The following is a 26,894-nucleotide window of genomic DNA, read 5'->3' as shown; positions in this document are numbered from 1 at the left end:
GTACCTGAAGGGTATATACGAGGGGCAGAGATAAACCATTTTCCTCCCTCTGTATTTTCTGTGTCTATGTGGTTTGGGCCTGAGACAGAGAGAAAAAAGAGAGAAGGAAGAAAAGGAGGAGGAGGAGCGAGAGAGCGATCTTAAACAATCCCACATTCTGCTATGACCTACAGTGGCAAACCCTTCCATTTATTCTTCCAGTTGGTGTTGTCAGCGGTTTCCATCCAAAGACCACAGTGATCACACCTGCAATCAAACAAGTTGGGTCTTTGTTTATTGCAGCAAGGAGAACACCCCCAGGGGAACTGTAAAGAGTCTCATTGCAAAGGTGTTAAGACGACTTGTCCCAGGATTTTGTGTTGTGTTAGCTGATTTGGGGGAAAGTTTCAAGAAAGTAGAAATTTGCTCTGGATTAAATGCTGCCAGGAGGTGAAGGTAATTGTGTGATTAAGTGTTTTTTTGTAAATCTTAACTAGAAGGATGGAGGATTGAAGTAAGGCTAACTCTGTAATTGATTAAAAAAATCAGTTGTCATTCGCATTATCCAGGAAAGCATTTGGTGTTTTTGTGGTTTGGGTGGTAGCCTTGCTTTTGTCTGTGCTTAGACCAGACTGTAAAGTAGTCTTGATGTTTTTGATCCCATTTCATTGTAGTGACAGAGTGACCTTCTGATATTGATGTTCTGTGAGCTGGTTTATGCTCTGCGGGAGAATGCCAAGGCCTAGCTCTGGGTGCCCGCCAGCGTCGCACACGACCAAGGCCTCCCTGCGAGCGCCAGGCCAGGTCCTAGCTGTTAGGGGCTGCTTTTTCCTTTCTCAAGGTTAATTGTTTAACATGAGTGAAAAGGAAAAAAAAAACCCAAAAAACAGAGGGGGTGCTGTCTGTCCTGAAGGCAGAGCAGAGTGCGGGTTTTGAAATCGGGTCACCTGGGCACTTCCTTGGGTGACTTGTGTATCCTCCTCGGGCTCCACTTCCCCAATATTTAACATGAGAACAACAGTAGTCAGGCTGGAGGTGAAACGACATGCGTGTAAAGCACACAGCACCTGTTATGAGTAACAGGCACTAAAACTGTTGTTACTATTTTGTTATTATACAAGCAGGATGCCCCCTCCCCTAGATTCAGAATTCGTGAGTGGTGGGAACAGTGTATTAGAGTTAGCATTCACCTATAATACCACGAATCAGAAAGAATACAAATTCTGCAGTGCTTCTCTCCCCTCCTCCCTTTTCACTGTGATGTGGCCTTGGAAAGGGGCTCACTTCCCATCAGACCTTAAAGTGGAAGGAGCTGTAGACTTAAAAATCAAAGCCAATTTAAGAATGATCCTTTTTTTAAATGTAAAGTAAGGTGAAATGAATGAAATGGGTCTTTCATTATTTAACTTGAGTAATAAATCCCACTGACAGGTAATAAAATCCTCATCATACACAAATGATGTCCATTACAAGTGAGGCTGAAGAAGAGCTTTCTGAAGGCTCCCCCACAAACATCGTGCAACCTCATGACCCACCTAGCTGGGCACATAGGTGCATTTAACTCTGTCAGGTCATGGAGTGGTGGTCTGCATGTAGCCCCTCGCTTGTGCACCCGTGAACCCCCCCTTTAAACTTTTGTCCTCTAACCGGCAACTTGTAGATGGTCTTGGGACATTAGTCTATCGTCTTCCCAGGTTGCTGGTCTCCTCAATAAAGCAACTTTTCATTTTCATTAAAAAAAAAAAATCACAGAGTGGGCTATCCTGGCAGGCTTGTGTTCATCATCTAAGTTAGCTTCTGTATTGACAGAAGATGTCCCCAAGATTTTGATTTCATCCTGCTGCAGCTAGCCAGCAGCTGCCCGGAGCACTGCTGCTGGAAGTACGCTCCTGGAATACACTGGTTCCGTGAAGTACTAGTTACCAAGATGAGTAGAAAAACAGAGAGTAAGCTCTTAGAAACTGTTGCAGCAAGAAGATAACTGCTGCAGCATCTAAGCGTGCGGTCAGTGGGCCTGTATTTTATGTGTCTTCTTTATCTAATTTTTTAGTAATTCATTTTTATTGAGTTCTATAAAAGTATCAATCTGTAGTAGATCAGAGATGAAAATGTGCATCACTGCGAGTGTTGAGAAGCATAGTCTGAGGCCACTGGAAAGCCTAAGATGAGGTAACAGAAGTGGAGCCATGCGCACAGGCACATCCGAGCTGCGAGAACGAGATGGCAGGAGACGCTTGGCGGGGCGGGGAGGTGGGAGGTGTTCGTCCCTGTGACGCAAAGCTCGAGACGAGAATTTGCACTCTAAATGTATCCTCTTAGAGGAAGCACAGGATGACAAATTTGGGACATTTGATTTATTTTCGTCCAATCTCATACCGTCAGGGATTATGTAACTCTATTCAGCTACCTATTTGAGAGTCCACTCTTAGATAATGTGTCTAAAATTATCTAGCCTACATTCTTCGTTTTGCAGTTTTTAGCCCTTTGTCATTATCTTTCACAAACCAAATCAGACATGAGTCTTGGGAAATCTTTTTTGCGTCATGGATATAATGTAAAAACGAGCTTTGGTGGCCGGGATGGGATTTGTGTTATACTAAATGAATCCGGGGCTAAGAGCTCGTCATCTAAGGGAGCTTCCATGCAGTTTCTCTCTGAAAGCTTACGGACAAAAATAGCTGGGGAAATTTTAAAAATTGCACATAATGTCAGGAAAGAGGCCCATGACTTTAAGGTCTAATAGAGTACTTACATTTTGTTTAATACTTTGATCTGCAAAATCATACAGAGGTGAATATTCGATGGATGTAAACCTTACTGGTTTATCTACAGCAGAGACACAGATTCCATCTGTCTGCTGACTAGTCAAGCACAGAACTCCTCATAGACCTCATTCCCTCCTAGATGGAAAGACTCCATTAGCTCATGGATTCATGACACCGGGACTGCCTAAGGATGGACTGGAGAATCTTTTTTATAGACAATAAGAAAATTTTGATTTTTGATCATAGCAATTTTTTATTATATATACAAACTTGGAAAATACAGAAAAATTATAGAAACAACCACTATTTTCTTTTATGCAAAAAATTTTTGTTTACATGTAGGGATATTTCCTTTCAGTCCCTTCCCATATTTATATAAAATTAGGAATATAATTAGAATTGCATACACAGAATCAATTCACATAATTTGCAATAGTTATCTTCTTTGAAGTTGCTGTGAACATGGAATTAGTAAATACTGAACCATTGCTTCCAGAGGAAAAACAGGGTTAGGTTCATGCAAGCCTCTGGTGACAACGTTTTTGCCAACCAATTGGAACAATTTTGTGTGTATGACTGTGTTTGAAGATACCTTGTTTAGTATGTATTGTTGATTCACCAACAGTGAATTCATGGCCAACAGCATTATAACTCAGGCCTGAATGAAGCCTATCATATGTGTTTTCTCTCTAAGTCATAGCATAGCCTTCTTGCACTTGAGAACACTAGACAGCACTTCATCACTGGCTAGGGGGCCCTTTGAAGAGCAAAATCACCAGCAAAAATCACAAAAATGCGAAGATAGGCTTACATGTGAGAGCTACAATAAGAAGCTTTGCCTCATGCATGTCGTATGCATGTCAGTCAACTCAAATATTTCTCTGCCCTGTGCATTTCTGTGAGTGACCCCCAGAGGACCCTGAGTATTGATTTGAAGATTACAAAGAAATTATGGCAATTGGGGGAATTTGCAAATACAAAATTTGCAGATTATGACTATCAACTGTGTAAATACAGTTTCACACACTGCTTTATTTTTAAACTTTGCATTATAGCAGCACACTTTCAGCAATTCCTTATAACCTCTTCAAGTAGTTTTATAATGATTGACTTGATAAACTTTGCTAAATATTCTATTCTCATATTATAAAAGATGACTACACAAAAGTGTACAGAGCAGATAAATCATTTGATTGGGTATAACCTAAAGTTTTGGGAAGAAAATATCTTTGCTCTTCCTAAACCCCTTTCTGTCAAAGGTAAGTTACATGACAAAAGCTGAAAATGAGTCCATGCCAAATAATCAAAAAAAGTTTTTAACTATTCAGGACTGTCTGAAGTGGAGAGAATTTGTTCTCTCTGTCGAGACCCCAGAAAGGAAGGTAAGGATGCACATTTCCACAGAGAGGGTGCTCCTTTCCCACTTACCTCCCTTTCCTCTGTATCTTCTTGTTTCCTTTTGTCAATAGATGTGATGCTGCACTTGAGTGACGTGTACATTGCTGTTACTAACCAACTGCTTATGATGTTCACTGTTAAGAGACACCTCTTTTAAGTGATTTTATCTCCCCCAGGCGCTGGATTAAATGATGGGCAATGGCATTCCATCTCCTTATTTGCCAAAAGGAATCACCTGAGTGTGGTGGTGGACGGCCAAGTGGCTTCTGCTGCTCCTTCCCTGGGCCCTGAGCAGATTTTTTCAGGTGGCACCTATTATTTTGGAGGTAAGAGAAGCTGTCAGGCATCATGTTTTAACGAGTGTCAATATTATGGAATAATTTGGAGTAGTTTCTCACTTTCTTTGAACATGGAAATATTGAGTGGATCGAGGCAACAAATTGTGACCTAAAACGCATTTTTTTTTCCGAGGCGGACTGACTTAACGTTTATGATTTCTATACAGAGATTGATTCCAAGTAGGCCACCCTCTTCAGTTCTTACTTTTAAATTTTGTTATATTTTCCTAATGTTAAATGGTCCTTATAAGTGTGTCTTTTTCTGGTTTTATGGGCTGATTGCATTGCAGTGTTTTCTTGATCATGCCTTTTAGCTCTCCTAGAGCATCCTTATTGCTTTCCTCTGCTCAAGGCGGAAGGTCAGTATTATACCAGTGGACAAATACTCTAACTCAATTAGCCATTGAAGCCACAGAAGCCATAGATGGATTTGATTCCTACTATAATATTATTTTATAATGAAATATGTTACATGTGCATGCTATAATTTTGTTTGTTTATATTATGATACATATGCTATGTACCATTATAATTAAATGAACTTATAATTTTTGAATAGTTTTAGATTTACCAAAAAGTTGCAACAACATACAGGGAGTTGCCATATACCCCACACCTGGTTCCCTCGCATTGTTCATATCTTACATCGTATATATATAATTTAAAAATACTGTTATTTTTTAATTACACATCTATACACATGCATTTCGCAGCTTGAGAAAGATTGTATTACCAACATCCGTTTGTCCTTCCAGGATCATATCCCTTCATCTCCTTAGGTAAACATTGTCTTGAAGTTGGATTTTATTCCTCTCCAACGTGTTCTTCATGATTTGACCTCGTTTAAGATGGTTTTGGGTTCCTAAACAGTATACTTTGGAAGCTTCCAATAATAAAATTTCAACCTCAGGGCTTTTATTTAAACAGCGCATCGTAAGTTTACTTTGACATTTCTGTTTATTCAGTCATCTTCTCAGTTGGTATCCTTCAGTACCAGAATATGTTTGATCTTGGCATGAGATTCTGTTATTAATCACTAAACACATACTTGGCAAACCCCAGGGCACCCTAACATCTCCAGGGTTGGGAGCAAGGGTCCAAAGGAAGGCAGGAGGTGTCCTGCTGCCCCGCTTCTCCCTCCTTCTTCCAGCCTGGTCCTCCAGCACCTGGTGGAGGAGGTCCGCTCTTCTGGAAGCTTGGGTTGGGCTTTTGGGCTGGGGATGCTGGATTCTGGGAGTGAACTGGAGTAGGAGAAGGTTCCTAGTGGGCACATCCCCTGCTGTGAGGCCTCCTGGGGGGGCCATGGGCAGAAGCAAGGCTGGAGAATGGTTAGGATAGGGCCCCCTAAAGTGCAGGACTGCCAGGGGCCCCAATTGCCTGAGTGGCAGTGGCAGCAGGGTGACCATCTCTCCCCAGTTTTAGCACTGAAAGTCCAGAGTCCTAGGAGCAACCTTTTCACTTCCCACTTCCAGAGCAAACCTGACACTTGTCACCCTATAAACCTTCTCTGCTGTGTGAACAAGTCCCCTTTCTTCCTGGGATCTGTTTTATCGAGGTGGGAGGCTTTTCTTAGGTAGTTATTTCTTCAGCCAGTTTATCTTCAAGTCAATAAACACCCCACGTTCTGAGATACTTGCCATCATCAGTTCTTTGCTTCTCTCTAAATTCAACTGCAAGTTATGTTACTGACAGTCAGTCTAATCTGGCTGCAATGCCCCTGTGCAAAGGGGTGGTCTGTCCCAGCAGCCTGGGGCGTATCTGTTTCCTGGGCCAGTCTTGAGGGTGACAGTCGTGTTGGGAGAGTGGGCCACCCTGGAGCTCACAGGGTCCTGCACACGCCACACCAAATGCCACCCTCTGCCCACCATCATCTGCTTTTCCTCCCCCTCAGTCGTGTGCTTGTCAAAAAATTACTGAGGGTAGCTTTTATCATTTATAAACTATACATTTAAGATCTGGATTCTCCAGATTGAGGTATATTCCCCTGTGGAATCTTTGTGCTACTGAATAACACACTGTGCAGCCCAGGCTAGAGATACTAGACTGTGTGCCGAATTCTCACACTCCCGCTTGTGTAAATCAAGCTTGATCCATCCGGTGAACTGGCTACGCCACCTTGAAGTCAAACCCGACATCTTACTTCTGGTCCAGTGACGTGCAGTGATAATTTATCTGCCATCCTCAGAGGTGCTTAGCATGCTGCCTGCCTCTAGTAATGGAGCCATCCATTAATTCAGCATGAAGTATTCCCCCAGAAATCTTCATATTTTAGAACTCTCATCGCAAACCGGTTCAGTGCTGAATGCCTCTCTGCTATTGCATTATATTAACCTGTGGATGCCTGTTCTTGTAGACTAATGAGGCTAACCTCGGTTGACCTCTTTTTTGTTCTTTAGAATCTCTTGCTTATTAAACACTGTAGCCAGGAATCTGAAGGGCCTCCTAATATGACCAGCGTGCTCTCTGTCAAGTTCCATGACCTCTCCTTGTGACCACGAACTTGCTTAGTTTTGTTCCCTAGAGGCATACCACACAATTTATTTTATTCTGAAATAGCTTGAAATGTGTCTGGAAACAGCACCTGGAGAAAAGGAGATTAGGAGAGCTGTTTATATTCCTGGCATATTGTAGTTGCCCCCAAGTATCATTGAACTATTATCCTCTCGGTTTTTATTTTAACATTCTTAATTAGTTAATAAGTCATCTAGAAAATACATCCAGATTATGGTAACCATATCCTACACCAACAGAAAAATTTTAAGCCCTGAAAAATGTGTATAGAACCATCTACAATAAATTGATACTTAAAAAGCTTTCATCACCTTCTCTTGATGTATTAATTTTGAAATTTCAGAGTCTCCGTTGCTTAAGATACACTGTTTCAGTGTGCCTGATAACAGTTTTAAATATGAATCCTGGCCTTTACTTGCCATGTAAATGTATTTCGTTAGGAAAACAAAGCATTAAGGAGAAATATCCTCAGTCAAAATATTTAATTATAATGGAAATTCCCTGGTAGAAAACTAGCAGGGACTGTGCAGGAATTAGGAACTTGCTGATTCATTTCTTGTTCTTTGAAATTGTAATAGTGGTTGACAACCATAACAGCAAAGAAAGATTAATGAAAAATGCATAAGTATAATATATGTGCTCATACTCCATAAAATTGTTTATTTCACTTGGATAGAGAAACACTTAGAACATCATTAAACCTCAGACAATAATGGTTAATATTATAGTTCTTTATTATTTAAATAATTAGAAACAGGTCTTAGATAAATGTTAGAAAAACATCTATAAATGGAACATTCTTTTCTGAGACAAAGAAGAAATAAAGTCAAACAGTGAAATGTTTTTGACATGAAGCCATTACGATGTATTAAGATGTGTGTGTATGTGACCCTTCCATGCATACGAAAAGTATTTAATTAAATAAATCATTCATAAATTTATTCTAAGTCATTATAACTCCTTTTCCAAATAGCTGTAAGCATAAAGGTATTTCACCATTATTGATTTACCTTTTCTTATCTGCAGTGCGTATTTTCATACTTTATGCTCTTCTTTTTGCATCCCAGGAGACAAACTGCCTATGTTTAAGTTATACACAATTTACTACTGCTGGATAACATGTTTAGGACTCCGGAGCTAATATGTATATTTTTAAAATTTGAATTAAGTCAGTATCCTTGCACATAATTATTATAACAGTAATTTCCTATGAATCCTGTATTAATAAAGAGAAATATTTTGTACAGATTGCAATTTGTAATTTAGATCAAACTGCAATTCGTACAATGTAATGGGCTTTCCTCTCTCTTTTAATTTAATAGTCAACTGCCTATTTCTTTTATTTGTTTATTTTTAATGACAATACTCAGTCCTGATTCATTATGATGCATCCTGATTTACTTTGATTTGTATTGTTTTGATCAGGTTGTCCTGACAGCAGCTTTGGATCCAGCTGTAAAAGTCCATTTGGTGGATTTCAGGGATGTATGAGGCTCATTTCTATCAGTAACAAGGTGGTAGATTTGATTTCAGTTCAGCAGGGGTCCCTCGGGAACTTCAGTGACCTTCAGATAGACTCATGCGGAATCACAGACAGGTAAAGACAATCTCACTTCTTGATTTTGACCTGTCCATTTTCAAACTTTTGGCAGCAGATTGAAATTTACATATAAAGAGAACATTTTTCTCTCCTTTTTCCCATCATCATGTTCCACAGGAAATAGATAATATTCATGCTAGAAATAAGAAAAATATGCTTTTAGTTTTATACTTCATATTTCTGATGATAAAATTTAGAAAGAAGACACATGGCCATATTATTTACATGTACACATACCTACCAATTCACAAAAGATTTTTTTATTGAAGTATTGTTGATTTACAATGTTGCATTAGTTTCTGGTATAAAGCATAGTGATTCAATTATATATATGTACATGTATTCTTTTTCATTATAGGTTATTACAAGCTATTCAATGTAGTTCCCTGGGCTATGCAGTAGGATCTTGTTGTTTATATATTTTGTATATAGTAGTTTGTATTTGCTAATCCCAAACTCCTAATTTATCCCTCCCTGCCCTTTCCCCTTTGGTAACCATAAGTTTATTTTCTGTATCTGTCAATCTGTTTCTGTTTTGTAAATAGGTTCATTTGTGTCACTTTTTTAGATTCCACATAAGTGATATCATATGATATTTGTCTTTGTCTGACTTACTTCACTCAGTATAATTTCTAAGTCCATCCATGTTGCTGCAAATGCATTATTTCATTCTTTTTTATGTTTGAGTAGTATTCCATTGTGTGTGTGTGGATATAGATATATATATATCTATATATATATCTCTGGATATATATGGATATATATACATGTATAGAGAGATGTATATAGATATATACACCACAACTGCTTTATCCAGTCATCTGTTGATGAACATTTAGGTTGCTTCCATGTCTTAGCTATTGTAAATAGTGCTGCTATGAACATTGGGGTGCATGTATCTTTTTGAATTAGAGTTCTCTCTGGATATATGCCCAGGAATGGGATTGCTGGATCATATGGTAAGTTTTTTTAGTTTTCTTAAGGAGTCTCCATACTGTTTTCCATAGTGGTTACACCAAATTACATTCCTACCAACAGTGTAGGAGGAGAGTTCCCTTTTCTCCACAGCCTCTCCAGCATTTACTGTTTGGGGACTTTTTAATGATGACCATTCTGACCAATGTGAGGTGATACCTCACTGCAGTTTTGATTTGCATTTCTCTGATAATTAGTGACATTGAGTATCTTTTCATGTGCCTGTTGGACATCTGTATGTCTTCACTGGAGAAATCTGTGTTTAGGTCTTCTGCCCATTTTTGATTGGGTTTTTTTGTTGTTGTGGTATGAGCTATTTGTATATTCTGGAAGCTAAGCCCTTATCAGTCACATCATTTGCAAATATTTTCTCCCATTCTGTAGGTTGTCTTTTCTTTTTGTTTATGGTTTGCTTCCCTGTGCAAAAGCTTTTAAGTTTAATTAGGTCCCATTTGTTTATTTTTGCTTTTATTTCTGTTGCCTTGGGAGACTGACCTAGGAGAACATTGCTATGATTTACGTCAGAGAATGTTTTGCCTATGTTCTCTTCTAGGAGATTTATAGTGCCCTATCTTATGTTTAAGTCTTTAAGCCATTCTGAGTTTATTTTTGTGTATGGTGTGAGGGAGAGTTCTAACTTCATTGATCTGCATGTGGCTGTCTAGCTTTCCCAACACCACTTGCTGAAGAGACTATCTTTTCTCCATTGTATATTCATGCTTCTTTTGTATAATTCAGTTGACTGTAGTTATGCAGGTTTATTTCTGGGCTTTCTGTTCTGTTCCATTGATCTACGTGTCTGTTTTTGCGCCGTACCACGTTGTTTGAATTACTGTAGGTTTGTAGTATTGTCTGAAGTCTGGGAGGGTTCTTGTTCTTCAAGTATTGCTTTGGCAATTATGGGCCTTCTGTGATTCCATACAAATTTTAGGATTATTTGTTCTAGTTTTGTGAAAAATGTCCTGGGTTATTTGATAGGGATCACATTAAATTTGTAGATTGCTTTGGGTAGTATGACCATTTTAACAATGTTGATTCTTTCAATCCAAGAGCGTGGAATATCTTTCAGTTTCTTTAAATCATCCAGAAAGATGATGTTGATGCTGCTATAATTTTAGATGGGTATAAATGTATCAAAATTATATCACTAAACTCAATAGCTTAGGATACCCTAACAGTAGTGTAGATCATCAAGTACCAGTAAATCAGAGACCTATGTGGTTGGTTATCAAACTGGCTTTTGCTTCTCTGACAGCTGAATAATATTTCAGAGGCGTAGGAATGTGACTCGTTTCTATGGTCCCATTGTGGACCTTTAGAAACCTATTGTTACCTTCTCTGCATGGAAAATGAAGAGGAACCTCTCCTGCGGAGAGGTTTGGAGCCACAGTATTGATAAAGGTGTAAGGATGATTCAGTAGTTTCAATAGGAACTCCAACACAGGATTTGATAGTGCAAGATTGGGGAGTTCATTGAAGAGGACAAGTAACTTTTAAAATAAATATGATAGTTAATAGTTAAAGAGTATATTTAGGCATGGGCAACTATAGCCAAATAATCTTGGCAGTCATGCCTTAATAGCAAGGCTGTTAATCTTTTTTTTTGTATATATATTTTATTGAAGTACAGTCAGTTTACAATGTTGTGTCAATTTCTGGTGTACAGCACAATGCTTCAGTCATACATGAATATTCATGTATTTGTTTTCATATTCTTTTTCACCGTGAGTTACTGTAAAATATTGAATATAGTTCCCCGTGCTGTACAGCATGAACTTGTTGTTTATCTATTTTAAGGCTGTTAATTGCTGAATTCAGTGGAATGTCATGGCCATTCCAGGTCAAAAAAAACCCAAAAAACATTAAACAGTGTGACAAACTTAGCCCCTATTGTGTAGTAGTACTCAATGTATGTTTTGAATAAATACATAAATCCTGAGTTTTAAAAATAACTCTCTATTTGTATGAAACATTTTAGCAACACAAACACACATCTATTACATCTGAAGACCATTTAGTCTATCAATGTCTGTTGATCCTATTTTGAATGTTAATGGATATTACTATATATATAGAAAAAAGTTATTTTAATCTTATTTAGTAATGGATTAGAAGAACATTATTTCCTCTCCTCGAATATGTGTTTAAATCAATTTGTAGATAAAACAATTCTTTCTATAATGAAAAATGATACGTAAAGGGAGAATTTAGATGACAAACCTCAATTGTCTTGATTTGGGGATTAAATGACAGTGACCTTCACCATAGCTACAGCCACACCACCTCAGGAACCTTACTCCTGATTTTGGAGAAGGTCTGTAGCAAGCCTCCATGGCCAGCTCTCTCGAGGTGGGGCTCACTCGCAGAAGCAGGGAGCCCTTACCCCCAGTAGATAAGAGCTACGAGGGACCAGTGGGGAGGTTCAGTCATTGACACTATGAGTGATAATCATGTTGACCATCACAGATTGCAGAACATTCTTTCAATATGAGTAGATCCACAACCATCCAATATGGGCTTCTCTAAGCCACCATGCTACATGAGGAATCGGTGTAGCCTGCTTTCTGGAGGTAAAATAGAGTCTGATAGAGCACGCAGGAAGAACGTGGGGTGTAGTTCCACACCTTAAAACACTCTTCAGAAATAGCGAGCAAATCATGGATAATTCTTGACTATACATTTTTTTAAAGAAAAATTTTAGGCTAATTACAACCCTAGCAATCTTAAAAATAATAGCAAAAAAAAAAATCAAAGTAACTTTTGTATTTATATACCTTTTAAATTTCCAAAAGTATCTCTAAACCCATAAAGTATGTATTCATCTATTTTGGTCTTATATGCTGTACCTATTGACGTAGCTTCCAAACATTATTAAATAGAGTTGTTGTTTTTTAAAATCTGTTTACCAGGCTATATTCTAAGCACTTGTCATGAATTAGTACTGAAATTTGTATGTGTGTCAGTGGCTGTGTGTAAGGATGATGTGAGTGTGTGAGGGGTCTGGGAATGCATTCGAATGACCTCACAAGTGTGTGTGGCTATGTAGGGATGGTGTGGCTGAATGGGAGTGTGTGCATATGTGAGTGTGAAGGGTTAATGTGTGAGGACTTGTGTGACTGTGTGTGTGAGGATTTGTGTGAACATGTAAGGAGACTGGATATGTGAGTGAGTTTTTGCATGTATACGTGTGTGAGATTGTGCGATGTCTATGTTCTAAAACTAATTTTAAATAAATAAATTTGTATTTAAATTAATCTTAGAGCCTGTTCTTAAGAGTGTTTGTTTCTTGTCAATATGGAAACAGATGCACAGAGAGGTTGAGTAAGTTGACTAAGATGACAAGGCCAAGAGGCAGAGCCCAGCATCAGATCTAAGCCCCCTGGTTCAGGAAGTCTCCCTGCTTGTCTGCCTGCTGGCTGTACAGCTTCCCTGGGTGCACATCAACATTTATTGTGGTTAATGTTTAATCTGTGTATAATAAACACATAATTTTATGGTTTAATAAATTGCAGTGAAAACAAATAGGAACATTAAAAATATATTTAAAAGTCTGACAGGATCTTAAACAATGTAGTTTTTATTTCCCCTTCGACTGTAACTAAGTTGGATCAAACCTACACATGAAGTTGTGCATACATTTACACATATACCCATTCACACACGTTCTTTACTTACAAACTAATAGTCATGGCACACAGTCTCCCACACACATCTGCACGCTCACGCACTCATTTATCCCAGAGCCCCTCAGCACATACAGTCCTTACACACACACCTCCTCACTCATTCACCCATGCACAGGCCCACTCACACACACACTCTCCCATACCCATAGTTTTGAGGAAGAATATGAGATTTGAATTCAAGTGGTCACCATTTTCCTAGGACCCATTCATATCTAATTTTGTTTAATTTTCCTAAATGCGGTTAGGTTATACAGACTTTTACTTCAGTATTATTAATTTCAGCCAAGTTCTATACTGTGTGAAAGTCTTTTGAAGTTTAAATCAGAATGGACACAAAATCAGGATAAACCAAAATCACACACGTCTCTTCAGTTTTGGGCATGTTGATGTATACATTTCTTTAAGTTCACAAGCAGTGAAAGTTCATATGGAAATGCCTAAGGAAGAGCTTTGGAGGCTGGGAAAAATGGGTTGGTGGATTGTTTTACTTTGTGTTGGAATGACAATCGGGGAGAAAAGTGTAAAAGATAATTGTTTACAACGTTTATAGTGCTTCACTATACATGTCATTTTTCATAGGTTACTTACTAGTAGTCAACCAGAGCTACTATATGATGAATTTAAATAAAATTCACAATCCAGTCTTTGACCCTGTAACTTAAAAATGTGAAAAGTCAAGTCTAACAAGAATCAAGAACAAAATGGTTTCAGTATCTTTCAGTAGCAGATCACATAGAAATACCACATGTATCACAATAATTAAAGATTCATTCTTTAGAATTTTGGTTAACAGTCACTTATACCTGCCCCCCTTTAAAACATGGTCGGAGGACTGTTAAACAATAGCTTGCTCTGTCCTTTTCTTTTCTGATTACCAACTAGGATTGTTTTTGTTTAAACTTTTTAAAAAACTCCCTCTTTCTTCTGTATTATTATTGATTTGAGATGCTCAAAAAATTAAGTACATCTTTAAATATTCTTTGAATATTCTTTGAATGGATTCCTGTGACTCTATAAAAATGCTAAAATGCATATAAACTTAATTGGCATGGAAAGATGCCCATTATTTATTTTTGAATCCTTAAAAAGGAGGTTGTAAAGTAACATGTACTTTATGGTTACCTTTATGAACATAATACATTATACACACTCATATATATGTGTTTCTAGTGGTAATTTTAATATATTGATATTGTTAATTATATTTCTTCTCTATTGTTTCCTAGATTGTTTGGTTTCTGTACAGTGGACACCTAGTTTTTATAATCAGGAAAAATCACTAACGTTATTTTCAGTTAAAATTAGAAAAGACCTGTAAGCAAAACATGCGGTTCCCAGTCTTAGTTTTAATAAAAAGAGGCGGAAGAAACTTCATCAAGAATATATTCTTAAAAAGAAATATATATATATATTCTTGACAAGTTTTTTAATTAATTTTTTTTATTCTGGGGTGAATGAGAGCATTTCAAGCCTTGGTCTCAATATAATTTTCAATTTAAATTCTAAAAAGCATCAATTGTCTGATCAGGGCTATTTGAGTTGGTACCAGAAGCTCTTCAGCTTTTTTGTCCCTAGGGCCTATGTATTTCAATAATTTTCTCACAGTGTTCCAAGCCAAAAGGTATAACTAACAGTTCATTTAAAAAGTGGTTTAGTTCCAAACAAGTTTATAACTGTTTTTGTCCTAACAATTTAGAAATGTTTTGAAAAAATATTATATACCTACTTTTATTTATGTATCTTTTATTATATATCTAAAATTTGAAAAATACTTTATTTTTAATGTGCTGTACAGCCTTTCAGAGCTTGAAATCAGATCAGACGCTGCCACCCTCATTTTTGTTCAGCATGATTTCACATGGTACTTACTTTTTATCAACCACTAAAAATCCAGCTTCTCAAAGATAAGACATCATTAAAAGGAATGTATTATGAGCTAATATTGAAATTGAACTACCTCAGGCTGGGAAGTTGCACAGTGTTTGACAGATGTTGAGTATGCCTGTATTTCTCTTAAAAATTTAAAATATCCTGGGAGCCCCTGTGATTTTGATTCAGCACCCTAGTGTACCCTGACCCACCGCTTGGAATTTGTGTGTCTGTCCTAGACACCTGGATGTGTGCACCAAGTGAATAAAGATGTCTCTCCTTCCCAGTTCCTTCTTCCCTTCCCTAGTCTTTATTCCCTCTTCCTGAAAATATTCAGTGTAGTAAATCAATATGATTAAATGTTGTTATTTTATGTAAACTATTGATAATTCTGGCAACATATTGAATTAGTGTTGTGTCACTTAGGGAAAAGAAAGGGCCTTGGTATAGTAGGAGATGTTGGAAATTCAGCCACAAGTACCTGAGAATTGGTTGAAATCTGATGAATTTATTGACCTAACATTTAGTCCCGTGATTTAGGTACCATAAACGACAGTGGGAATAACCATTTGTCATGCTCTGTCTACTCTTTATGTTACTGTTGACATTCTTCTTTCTCATGATTGTATATAAATTATCGATACTTTAGGATATCTCAAAATGAATAGTAGTAATTGTATCTGCACCTTCTTTTAGGTGTTTGCCCAACTATTGTGAACACGGCGGCGAATGCTCCCAGTCCTGGGACACCTTTCACTGCAACTGTGCAAACACTGGTTACACGGGAGCTACTTGCCACAACTGTAAGCCAAACACACCTGCTTGTTCTTGCCTCTGTTCTGATTCCCTTGTTTCATTTCTTTTTTCTTTGCTGTGTGTGGCTGTGCCCATGTGTGTGCTGCCACATACTGGGATGTACAACCCCGAATCTTAGCATTCAGTTGGTCTCTAGTTTATTTTTAATCCACATCTCTTTTCATAATGTAGTCAAGGTAGCTTATAGAAATGCCTAATATAAAATGAGATGGAAAAGAGTAAGGGAGCTGGCAAAAGGACAAGACATATAGAAAACAGAGGTATCTAAGGACAGACATAAAATACAGTGCAGAATAGGTAATCTTTAAATTCTCTCACAACCCCATTAATAAGGATGCTGAGGATAAGGATGGCAGATATGGTCTTAATCATGATAGTTAATTTTACTGAGTATTTTCTGAATGCCGGGTATTATGCTAGTGTTCTACATGTCCCAGCTCACTCAGGTCGGTGACCACCTTGGTAGGTGGGTGTAGTTACTGCCCCTAGTTTATTCCTGAGGGAGCAGCGATGAAGCACCTCGCCCAAAGCTCCTGAAATAGTTGAGGCCGAGCGAGAACGTGAACACTTGCCATTGTGCTCCAGACAAGGAGGCGTCGCAGCCAGTGCTCTTCTCTTGTGTTAGAAGCCATGCATGTTTTCTGATGGAATGCTTGCATGTGTTGCAGGCGCGTGTCATTTTTCTGGCCCGTTTGTTCAGGACACAGGCTGCAGAGACCCAGGGCTCATTTTCCCTCCCGTTTTTCATGTTATTGCTGCCATTGCTGGGCAGCTTAGCTTCTGGTACTGCTGCCTGTAGCCTTTACTTACGGGCAAGGGTGTTAGGTGCAGTCGTCAGCCTCACCACTCTCGTCTCTGCAACCCACACTGCTTTGTCCTCCTGCCACCGTGGAGGTCAGAATCCTGGGCCCCCTAGCCCCAGAGGCTCCACAGAGGGACCCTCAGGACCCTCAGGAGCCCTGAGCCAAAGCAGCTCCGAGCCCTGCCCTTAACAGCCGGTCCTCCCCCCCCCCCCCCCCCGCCGTCAACTTGTGTGGGTTAGAGTGCCTGCTATCCCTGAAGCCAGGGCCAAGCCACTTGTCCCAGGTCACCGGTAGCAGAGACACAATGTAGTTTAATTTTTCATGTCCTCCATCATCCCAATTACAGTAACTAACTCAAAACATAAAGCGAACTGAATATGTTTTAATTGGCTGATTGCTTATTTTCAACTGTTATCAGTAACTGAGTCTAAATGTAAGCACAAACTGCTCTGAGCAAATAAATCAATAAAGTATTGTCGTCTGTGGCCCACAACTTGATCCAATCATTGAGTTAATTTATTAGGTTCTTGGGCAGGCAGTCTAAAGGGAGGGGAAGGGTTTTTGCCAGTGACCATTCTGAGAAATGGCGCCAGGAGGACAAACTGGATTATAGTGAAGCCAGCCCTATCATTAGCTTGAGTGGAGGGAGGGACAGGGACGGGGTCTTTTAAAAGGTTTTATTAGAAAATAACATGTTAAACAGTCATATTATAAAAAGTCAAGCAATCCACATGAAGCAAATGTGCTCCCAGTTACCCTCCTGTAATCATGTGTCCTCAGTAATACCAGCCCTCACTGCAAAGTTATGTGCGTATCCCACCTGCCTCTTCCAAGGAATTTATGAACATACGTATGTGCATATAGAAATACAAAAATTCATTTTCACATGCCCACTTCACTGCACAAAATACAAATGTGACTAGGAAACAATCCATCTTATATTTCTGTCTACATGATATACAATAGGAACAAAATAAAACCAAGAAATTGTGGAGTAAAGAAGTAAGTTTGTATGACTATCTGAAATTTCTGTAACACAGAGCAAATTAATTACATTATTGTATATTGTCTAAAAACTCATTAACGTAATTTTCAAAATATAGAATAAATCAGGGAAGGACATTCAGGGATGGTTTATTTCTCATTTCACAAAATAAAAGCTTGATGAAAATCAGTACATTGGCCAAGTGTTCGGTGAGATGACTGCATCATATTCAGTTGTTAATATCAAATCTTGTACATGGCAAATATATAATTGTATAATTAAAAACATCCAATTATGGATCAAAACATTTTTAGACCACTTGAGGGCATATTTCATATAAATATTTCTTCTGCTTTGAATTTTAATTATCTTAAATTCTCATTACAGAGCATTAGAGAAAGTTTCTTCTGTAAATTACTTTTTAAATTATTGACGAGGAGCTTTGTAAGTCATATTTGTTTAATGAAAAAAGGATTTTTATCTATAGATAATTTTATGTGAGAAAGGAGAATAGTTACAGCATATTTAAAACCTTTTTATTGCATAATTATTGGATAACAGCAGATTATTTAAGGAGATTACACTATTATGCTTCAGATGTTGGGTTATTACAAGTTGATACTAGGATTAGAACCAAAATGGTTGTCAAAAGATCCATTTGGATGGATGTCCAGAATGGATGTCACATTATACTTACAGGGATCTTAACGTTTAAAACACATACGTTCTCTTTTGCTGTTCTGCCTGGTGTAAACAGAAGCTAAATTGTCATTTTGACTGAGTAATCTCATATTCCCTTAGTGATAAAAAGAAATGCCATAAAGCACAATCTCATTCTTCCTTTTTTCTATCTAACCTTCTTTCATCCATATTAATTTTTTTTAATGAGTTTTATTTTAAAGTATGTGCTACTGTTTCCCCTGGTCAGTAATGTACATATTAAATTTCAAGATAGAGTATTTTATGTCCAAATTAAAATTTAAGATATTAATTTTATACTATTTCATTTGCAATGATCCCCCCCCTTTTTTTTTACAGCTATCTATGAGCAGTCATGTGAAGCCTATAAGCATAAAGGAAATACTTCAGGATTTTACTATGTAGATGCAGATGGAAGTGGGCCCCTGGAACCATTTCTTCTATATTGCAATATGACTGGTGAGTTAATCAACTTTCATTTCATAGTTAAATTGGCATGAATGCTTTAAGCACACAAAATTAAAATGAAACAAGTAAAAAGTTGACCTAATTTGCTACTTGATTAAAATGTATATTGTTCAGTAGAAGAACCTAAGGTAAATCTTTAAAAGTTTAATGATAATGATTTAAAATATCTTAAGTTTCCATGCATGTGGTATCTGTGTAGAACATCTAATAATAAATGTATCATATTAAGTCCTAAAACAAAAAGGATAGATTCTGTTCCTCTGAGAAGATTGATACATACCATATGATTTCACTTATATGTAGAATGTAAAACACAAAACAAATGAACAAGCATAACAAAACATTAACAGACTCATAGATACAGGGAACAAACAGGTGGTTGCCAGTGAGGAGGGGAGTGAAGGGATGAAAAGAAAAAATGATGTAACCACATGTGGTACTGAATACTAGTTAGCTTGATTATGGTGATCATTTCACAGTGTATATTTATATGAAACCATCATATTGTATACTTTAAATATGTACAATTTTTGTCAATACAAATAAAGCTGAAAAATATTTTAAATAATAACAGAAAAAAGATTGATACAGTTGAAAGCTTTGCAAAATACTCTTTATATTGGGGTAAACATGAATTTTATTCTTGAATTCTTTACTTACATAAAGTTAAATAGGAATTAATAGTCGTGGAATATGTGCTTAATTAAATTCAACATTCATTCATGATAAAGAGAAAATGAAAACTCAGTAAATTACCAATAGAAGGAAATTTCCTTAATTTTGTTAAAGAGCACCCACAAAAACCTACAGCATATATCATGGTTTATTGTGAAATATTGAGAACTTTGCACCTGTTAACAACATGCACACAAGGATGCCTGCTGTTACTACTCTGTTCACCATTGTGTCGGAGGTCCTAGCCAGTGCAGTAATGCAAGAGAAAGAAAGATGTACTGGAAAGGAAGAACTGTGACTCTCATTATCTGTAGATGACCAGGTTATGTATTGAGACTACTCTCAACAATCTACATTAGCTATTAAAATTTAGCATGATCGCTAGATATTGAGTTAACATAAAAATTAATTTCATTTCTGTTTATTAGTAATAAGCAGTTAAAATGAAATTTTAAAGGATTCTATTTTTAGTAGCATCAAAAATCTCAAACACATGGTAATAAATCTAAAGAAAGATGTATATAGCTTTTACACAGACAAGTATAAAATACTCTTGAGATAAATTAAATCCTAGATAAATGGAAAAATATAAAACTTTCATTGATTAGTAAACTCAATATGGTGGTATAGATGTCAGTTCTTCCCAACTAGGTACTGGGCAAACCTTAATTAAAATTCTAGCAGGGTTTTTATTGGTTGGTGTAATTGTTTTGGTGAAAATTGGCAAGCAGATTCTAAAATTTATCTACAAATCTGAAGGGACAAGAAGAACCATTTCAATCTTAAAGAATAAAGTTGGAGGACTCAACTCTACCAGATAAAAAATAGACATTCCACTGATAGGCTAAGTAAAACAGTGTGTGATTGGCACAAGGATAAACAAATAAACCAATGAGACAAAATAGAGAATCTATAAATAGACTCCCTCATATATGGATAGTCAATTCATTGCAAAGGTGGCACTGATGCTAAGGAACAGTTACAGTTAAGGAACAGTACAACCAGTGGTGCTGGGGAAGTTGTATGTAAATAATGTAAAAAGGAATCTGGTTCCCTTCATCATCAAACACAAATGGATTCTAGGTGAACTATGCTGTGCAGTGTGGTAGCCACTAGCAATAACTTCCTATTTAGATTCAAATTTAATTAAAAGCAGTTAATAAAACTAAGTGAATTGAAACAAATTTTACAAATTTAAATTAATTCATTAAAATAAGATTAAATTAAAAATCAGTTCCTCGGTCTTATTAGCCACATTTTAACTCAATAACCACCTATTCCATCATTGCAAAACTTTACATTGGATAGGACTGTGTTAGGAAGTCAACATTTTATGGAGCAAAATAAATAGAAAAAAAGGAAATATTAGGCAGAGTCGTGGGTCCTTCTAACATGTAAGGCATATGGTTTTTACTCTGAATGAGATGAGAAACCACTGGAGAGTTTTAAGCAGTGGTGGCTGCAATCTGCCTTCCTTTAACAGGATCAAGATGGCTCATGTGTTGGGAAATGCCTATCTCAGAGCAGGGGTAGAAAGGAGTTAGAAGACATATACATATATATTTATGTACATACCAAATATGTACATCCATATAGATAAAATGTAAATGTATACATATTTGTATAATAGGAGTTAGGAAACCTGTTTGGAGACCAAGTTCAAGTCATGCAAGAGCTGATGGTGGTGACTTGCACTGGATGACAGCAATGTAGATGGTGGATGGAGATTCCATTTTCTCATTGAATATGTGTTAGGCATGAGAAAACAAAAGCAACCAAAAAATAATACCACATTTTTGGCTTGGCCAGCTGGAGTGACTGAGTTGCCATCATTGGAGATGTGGTCAGAAAAGGTTTGAAGGGAAAGATCAGGAACTCACTTTTACACATTTTGAGTTGGAGATGTCTGTTCCACATTCCAATAAGATACTGAGAAGGCAGCTGAATATGGGAGCAACAGTTCCTTTGTATTAATGTGAAAATCTGAAAACTGCAGGGTAGTGGTAAAACCTTGGCCACAGATATTTAGGAAAATGACCAGAGAAGGTGTCTAGAGATTTTTTAGATAACACAACCAGGCAGGAGCATCACTGAGGTCCCTGCCTATCTTGGTCTGTTTGGGCTCCTGTAGCGAAATACCACAAGGATGTCCAAGATCATGGCACCTGCATTGTCAGCATTGTAACCTCTCTTCCAGGTTACAGACTTCCGGTATCCTCACATGGTAGAGGAAGCTCTAAGGGGCTTCTTTTATAAGAGCACTAAGCCGAGTCATGAGGGCTCCACCCTCTTGACATTAGCTCCACCCTCTAGACATAATCATCTCCCAGAGGTGCCAACTAGTGCCATTACCTTTGGGGGTTAGTGCTTCAACGTATGAATTTTGCTGGGGGACACAAACTTCAGACCACAGCACTGCCCCCTAATATGCCAAAGCAGCCTGAGACAGCTGCTGATCCCGCCGTGTTTATCCACTCAGTGAACCTCCCCAGTCTGCACAGTACAGATCTCAGGCCACACCCTGAGTCAGAAGGGTTGGGGTGAGACAGTAAAATCAGTATTTTTAAAAATCTTCTCAACTGATTCTTCTGTGTATCCAGGGTTGGGAATTGCTGTTTTAAACCTGTGGTTCCCAAACTTTGGAGAACTCCCTGCTCTACTATCTGGGAATTAAACATAATAAGAGTGAAAAGGCTTCACAGAAAGAAAAGGAAAAGTTTCTGAATGAAAGACATGAATTCAAGTGTCAAGTGACTTTGTGATGGTTCTTGTTTGTGTAACTTGGGTTGTGAGTGAGATTTAACAGTCTTATCACTGCATCCCTGTGAATCCTGCGTTCCCACAAAAGCATCCTGAACTCTTTACATGCACATGCTTTATGGAGTTTTGATTCTGTGAATCAGATACGTCTAAGTTGATAAGTATCTGTAATCTTTAAAGCTTTAAGGAACACCCGTTGTCCCCACCCCTTCCCCACACACAATTCTCGTTATCTGTGATAGTCCCGTTCTGTAAAGTAACCACAGACACTGAATTGGCGAATACTGGACCATCACTTCCCGGGGAAATACAGTAAGGTTAGGTTCCTGTGAGCCTCTGGTCACAATATTCTCATCAGCCAATCAATACATTACCTTGTTTCACTTGTATTTCAGGTCAGAGACACTTTATTTAATGCATATTGTTGATTCATTAACATTGAACTCACAACCAGCAGCACTATAACTCATACCTGAAGGAAGCTTATCTCACACGTGTTTTCTCGCAAGACACACCGCAGCCTTCTTGTGCTTAGAGCGCTTCAGCACTGCACTTGGAGGCCATTATAAACAGTGACATCACCAAGCGCAATGATCAAGGGACTAAATGACCACAAATGGGGTATGTGTTTACAGAATGAAATCTGAAACAAGGAGATAGAACGTTTCTTTGCTCAGCTTTAGCTGGGCAACTGAAGTTCGTATCAGGCCACTCAGTTTTTAGCTGCTTTTTGTCTGCAGACATATGAGAGTGCCTCAAGTATTGATTTTGGGGTTACAAATAAATTTTAGTGAGTAGGCAAAATCACAAATAATGAGGATCTGCAAATAATGAGGACTGACCATATACACATACATGCCTGTATTACGTTTATTATGCATAATAACTCGGTAATTTATAGGCATTTTTCATTACCATCTAAATGATTAGGAAATTATCAATTTCATTTTATTGAATGAGTTATTTCATTTCTATTAAATCAGCATTTACCTCATCATATTACATTACTAATTAATGTGTCTTGTTTTAGTCACCTGAGTCTCACTTCAACTTCACAGTTCAAAGAAGTACATTTATATATGGACACACACAGAGGTCAAAGATGTTTTAGCAAAATTATCAAGAAGTATTGATGAAAAAGAGGACATTGCACAACTTAAAGCCATTTGAAAAGCATCTGTGGAGGACAGAAACAGCAGAGTGTCTTTGGAAGCTCTGGAGTATTGAAATATATTCAAACAAAAGTGACAGTCCCAGAATGTAACAGTCCAGTGAGAAGTACGTGCTACAACTTGCAACATTCCTTACTGGTCTGATTTTGCAAACGAGGAAACCAAGACTCAGGGAGGTTCAGGGAAGCAGGCTGAGGAATATCATTAGGGATAGATCAAGACCTAAAACCCTGGTCTCTTCTCCCAGCCTGAAAATGTTTCCTCTAGAAAAGGCTATTCTATCAATGTCTCATCGCTTGTAGCCAGTAACATATTCTCAACGTACAGCTATCAGGTATGCCAATCATGAAGCCGAGGCAAAATGCCGAACCGGCAGCTTGCAGACGCAGTAACATAAAGAACAAAACAGTTCTTAGCCTAGAATTACTGTGCAATAGATGATTTCACGTGGATTTAAGCATCTTTAGGCATTACAAGTTAAAGATAAAAAGAAAATCTCTTTTGAATGGGTAATTTCCTAAACTGTGTTAAAGGCTGCAACTTCTTTCTAAACAGAGTATTCTAAATGTAACTTTAAAACAATTAGGATAATACGAATCCCAGTGGTTGTCCTTGTTGAAATGTACAGAGCTTTTTTCTTCTTCACAAAAACCATTGCTTTTACTATAATGAAATAATTTTGTGTTCAAGAAATGTTTCATTATCAAACATTGCACTGTAAGGACAGGGGGTTTCATCAGGGAGAAACTGATGAGAGCTACAGCGGTGGCTTTCTAACCATTGTGAAAATGATAATTCTGTGGCTTAAAGTCATATTTTTCTGCTGCACCACTGCCAAGACTCCTGGACGTAGTTTCACTGCCTCAGTAAGTTGAGAGACCAAGGCCTGGGTCTCTGCTCTATTAAATACAGGCTCTCAGGGGATTCTGAGATAGGGGTTCCTGAGACCCTTACGTGAGAAGGCTAGAGAGCGTAAAACTTGTAATAGCAAACATATTTTTACTTTGGGGATTTCAATAATAAAGATCTTCTTAAGAGCTACAAGAGTTCATAACTAGCTATCCTTGTTCAGACGCAGCCTTGTTTACATCAAGTTTTGCTCCAGGAAGCTAGCTGTGCTTTCGTCTCCCAGCTTGCCTCAGCACAGCGCTTCCTACCTGCCCTGACAGTCTTTATCACATCTATCTATCACCTGCAGCTATTAATCCTGAAGGAACAGGCACTCTGCAACTGTGTTGCTTAAACAGCATGTTTTTCTTTATACTGTTACCACACTGAAAAATAGCAGTTGGCCCAGGATAAATCAAGTTCTTAATTACCCAGTTGCTTTACATACAATCTCTGTATTAGGAATCACTTCAGGGAGAGACACAGGTCAACCGAAACTGCTTTTTAGTATATTTATTAATTTCATAGATTTTTCTGCTATCTCTTCTAACTCATTTCCCTGTGTTTCCTTATCTTAACAACTCTCTTTGCACTTGGTAAAAGATAATTTGCAAAAAATAAAATCGTGACTCTTACATGCATATAAAAATAAAAGCTAAAAAACATGTCTTGAAGATCTTCTTTAATGTTTCACCTTATTAATGAGGAAACCGATAAGATGTTATAACCAGTTCGAAGGAGATCCAAAGAACAGATATGTCTGTATCTCAGTAATATTGAAATGACTGTGCCAGTGGAGGCAAAACTGGCTTCTTCCATAGTGAAGGAACTCAGCTGACCTCCCCCAGCTAGAATTTGCTTGTCTGTAGACAAGAATTGTTTGTTGTAAGGAAACAATGCCTTGCTTGTTAAGCAAAAAAAAAAAAAAAAAAAAAAAAAAAAAAAAAAATCAGAGGCCTGTGTTAAAGGATAATTTAATGTAAATACGTCTTAGAAGTTAGAGATGGTGGATTTCTCTGGAGAGATTTAAAGGCTTATCTTCCCCCAGATGCATTCTAGGAGTGACAAAAACCTAAGGAAGGACTTGCCCATCCTCTGCTCAGAGGAGATTTGTTGCATTCCAGGGCCAGAGTTTCTCTCTCGCTCTTCGAAGGAGAGATGTCCCAGCCGTCCTGTGTAAGTTGGGAATCCCTCTCGCGGTGCAGCTACAGCGTGCACAGGTGCATCTGGCACTCACTGTATCTAGACAGTTAGATACAGATACATAGATATAATTTGTATAAGAGGCAAGATAACTTGTTAGCTTGCAAGTGGGGTAACCCTCATAACCTTCACAGTTTTAGCCTTAACATTATTTTGTGTTTGCATCAGGTACCTACCATTTACAGAGTTCTGTAACAGCTAAAAGACAATGAAAATCTCAGAGCCACCATAGAATCACAACCAGATAACCTGGAAGTCTATGCTCTAGTCCGGACACTGCTTTAATTTTTATTCATTCACTTGTTTATTCCTTCAGTAACTCATGTCTTCTGTGTGTTGTGCCAAGCCCCCACGCTACATGCTGGAAGTTAGCAAATCAGAACCTATCACTCTTCTAATAGAGTTTACAGACCAGTGGAAAAAACTGATAAAATATATCACAAAGTATTGAATTAGGAATTGTGAAGTCTATGTTTTTTACAGTTGTAATTTCTAAATAGGTGTTTGTAGAAACATCAGATAACATGATGATGTCTGAAACAACAGTAAAGACGCCCTAGGTTAATAGTCTGCAGAGGCTCCCCTGTTAGTAAAGCACATGAGATGTGGAGCGTGGCTGCCGGGCCCTCATTTCCATTGCTCAGAATCTGCTGTGATGATTTCCTTGTCTCCACTTCGCCCCGCACAGCTGAATTATCTAGTAAGAGAGGCATCCATGTAACTTCATCCTCTGTAGCACTTTTTATTAGAAAATGAAATCACTTAACAGGAACTATCATAATATGGAAATTTTAGAATTTCAGAAGGAAACGTTTCTATGAGCTGCCCTTTAAGCGCTGTCGTGCACCATGGCCTTGGATTTCTTACAACACCTTAAAAGACCTCAAAAGAACACAGTGTGTTCATGGTGACCCAGCGGATGCTAAACAACACAGAGATCCCTCTCAGGGTGACCCAGAAGGGAGAGAGACAAAGGCTTCAAGTCGGTTTATTGTCCTGCTCTTTTGGCAGCTACTCAGCCAGAGGTGAGCGGCTTCCTGCACGCCATTGATTCACCGCAGGAAAAGATGAATCGTTCTGCTGCATAATAAAGGCAGAGTCCAACAGATGCTAGGTTAATGGGTTTGCCTGCTTGATAATCTTAAATTTCTACTAGCCAAGGTTGTGTAGGTAAAGTGATAGAATTTCAGACCTACTATATTGCCTCCTATGTTCTGCCTTTTTTTTTTTTTTTTTTCATATTTGGAAATGGAGGCTGATTCTGTGTGACTTTCATAAGGGCACAGACCCACACCAGATCTGCA

The 26,894-nt window shown here is 37.9% G+C and overlaps 1 protein-coding gene across 1 annotated transcript in view; it reads left to right on the top strand.

Annotated features, from left to right (window-relative positions):
- Positions 1 to 26,894, top strand: part of CNTNAP4 (contactin associated protein family member 4) — a 222,398-nt gene that overhangs the window by 141,458 nt on the left and 54,046 nt on the right. Inside the window, exons 9-12 of the mRNA XM_010967398.3 lie at positions 4,319 to 4,468; positions 8,417 to 8,588; positions 15,818 to 15,924; positions 18,764 to 18,883. Coding sequence (XP_010965700.2) covers positions 4,319 to 4,468; positions 8,417 to 8,588; positions 15,818 to 15,924; positions 18,764 to 18,883 — 549 coding nt within the window. The remainder of the gene's footprint in view (positions 1 to 4,318; positions 4,469 to 8,416; positions 8,589 to 15,817; positions 15,925 to 18,763; positions 18,884 to 26,894) is intronic.

This window comes from Camelus bactrianus, chromosome 9 (assembly GCF_048773025.1).
Source record: "Camelus bactrianus isolate YW-2024 breed Bactrian camel chromosome 9, ASM4877302v1, whole genome shotgun sequence".
Taxonomy (NCBI): Eukaryota; Metazoa; Chordata; class Mammalia; order Artiodactyla; family Camelidae; genus Camelus; species Camelus bactrianus.
This window is presented reverse-complemented; position numbering and strand designations above follow the sequence as displayed.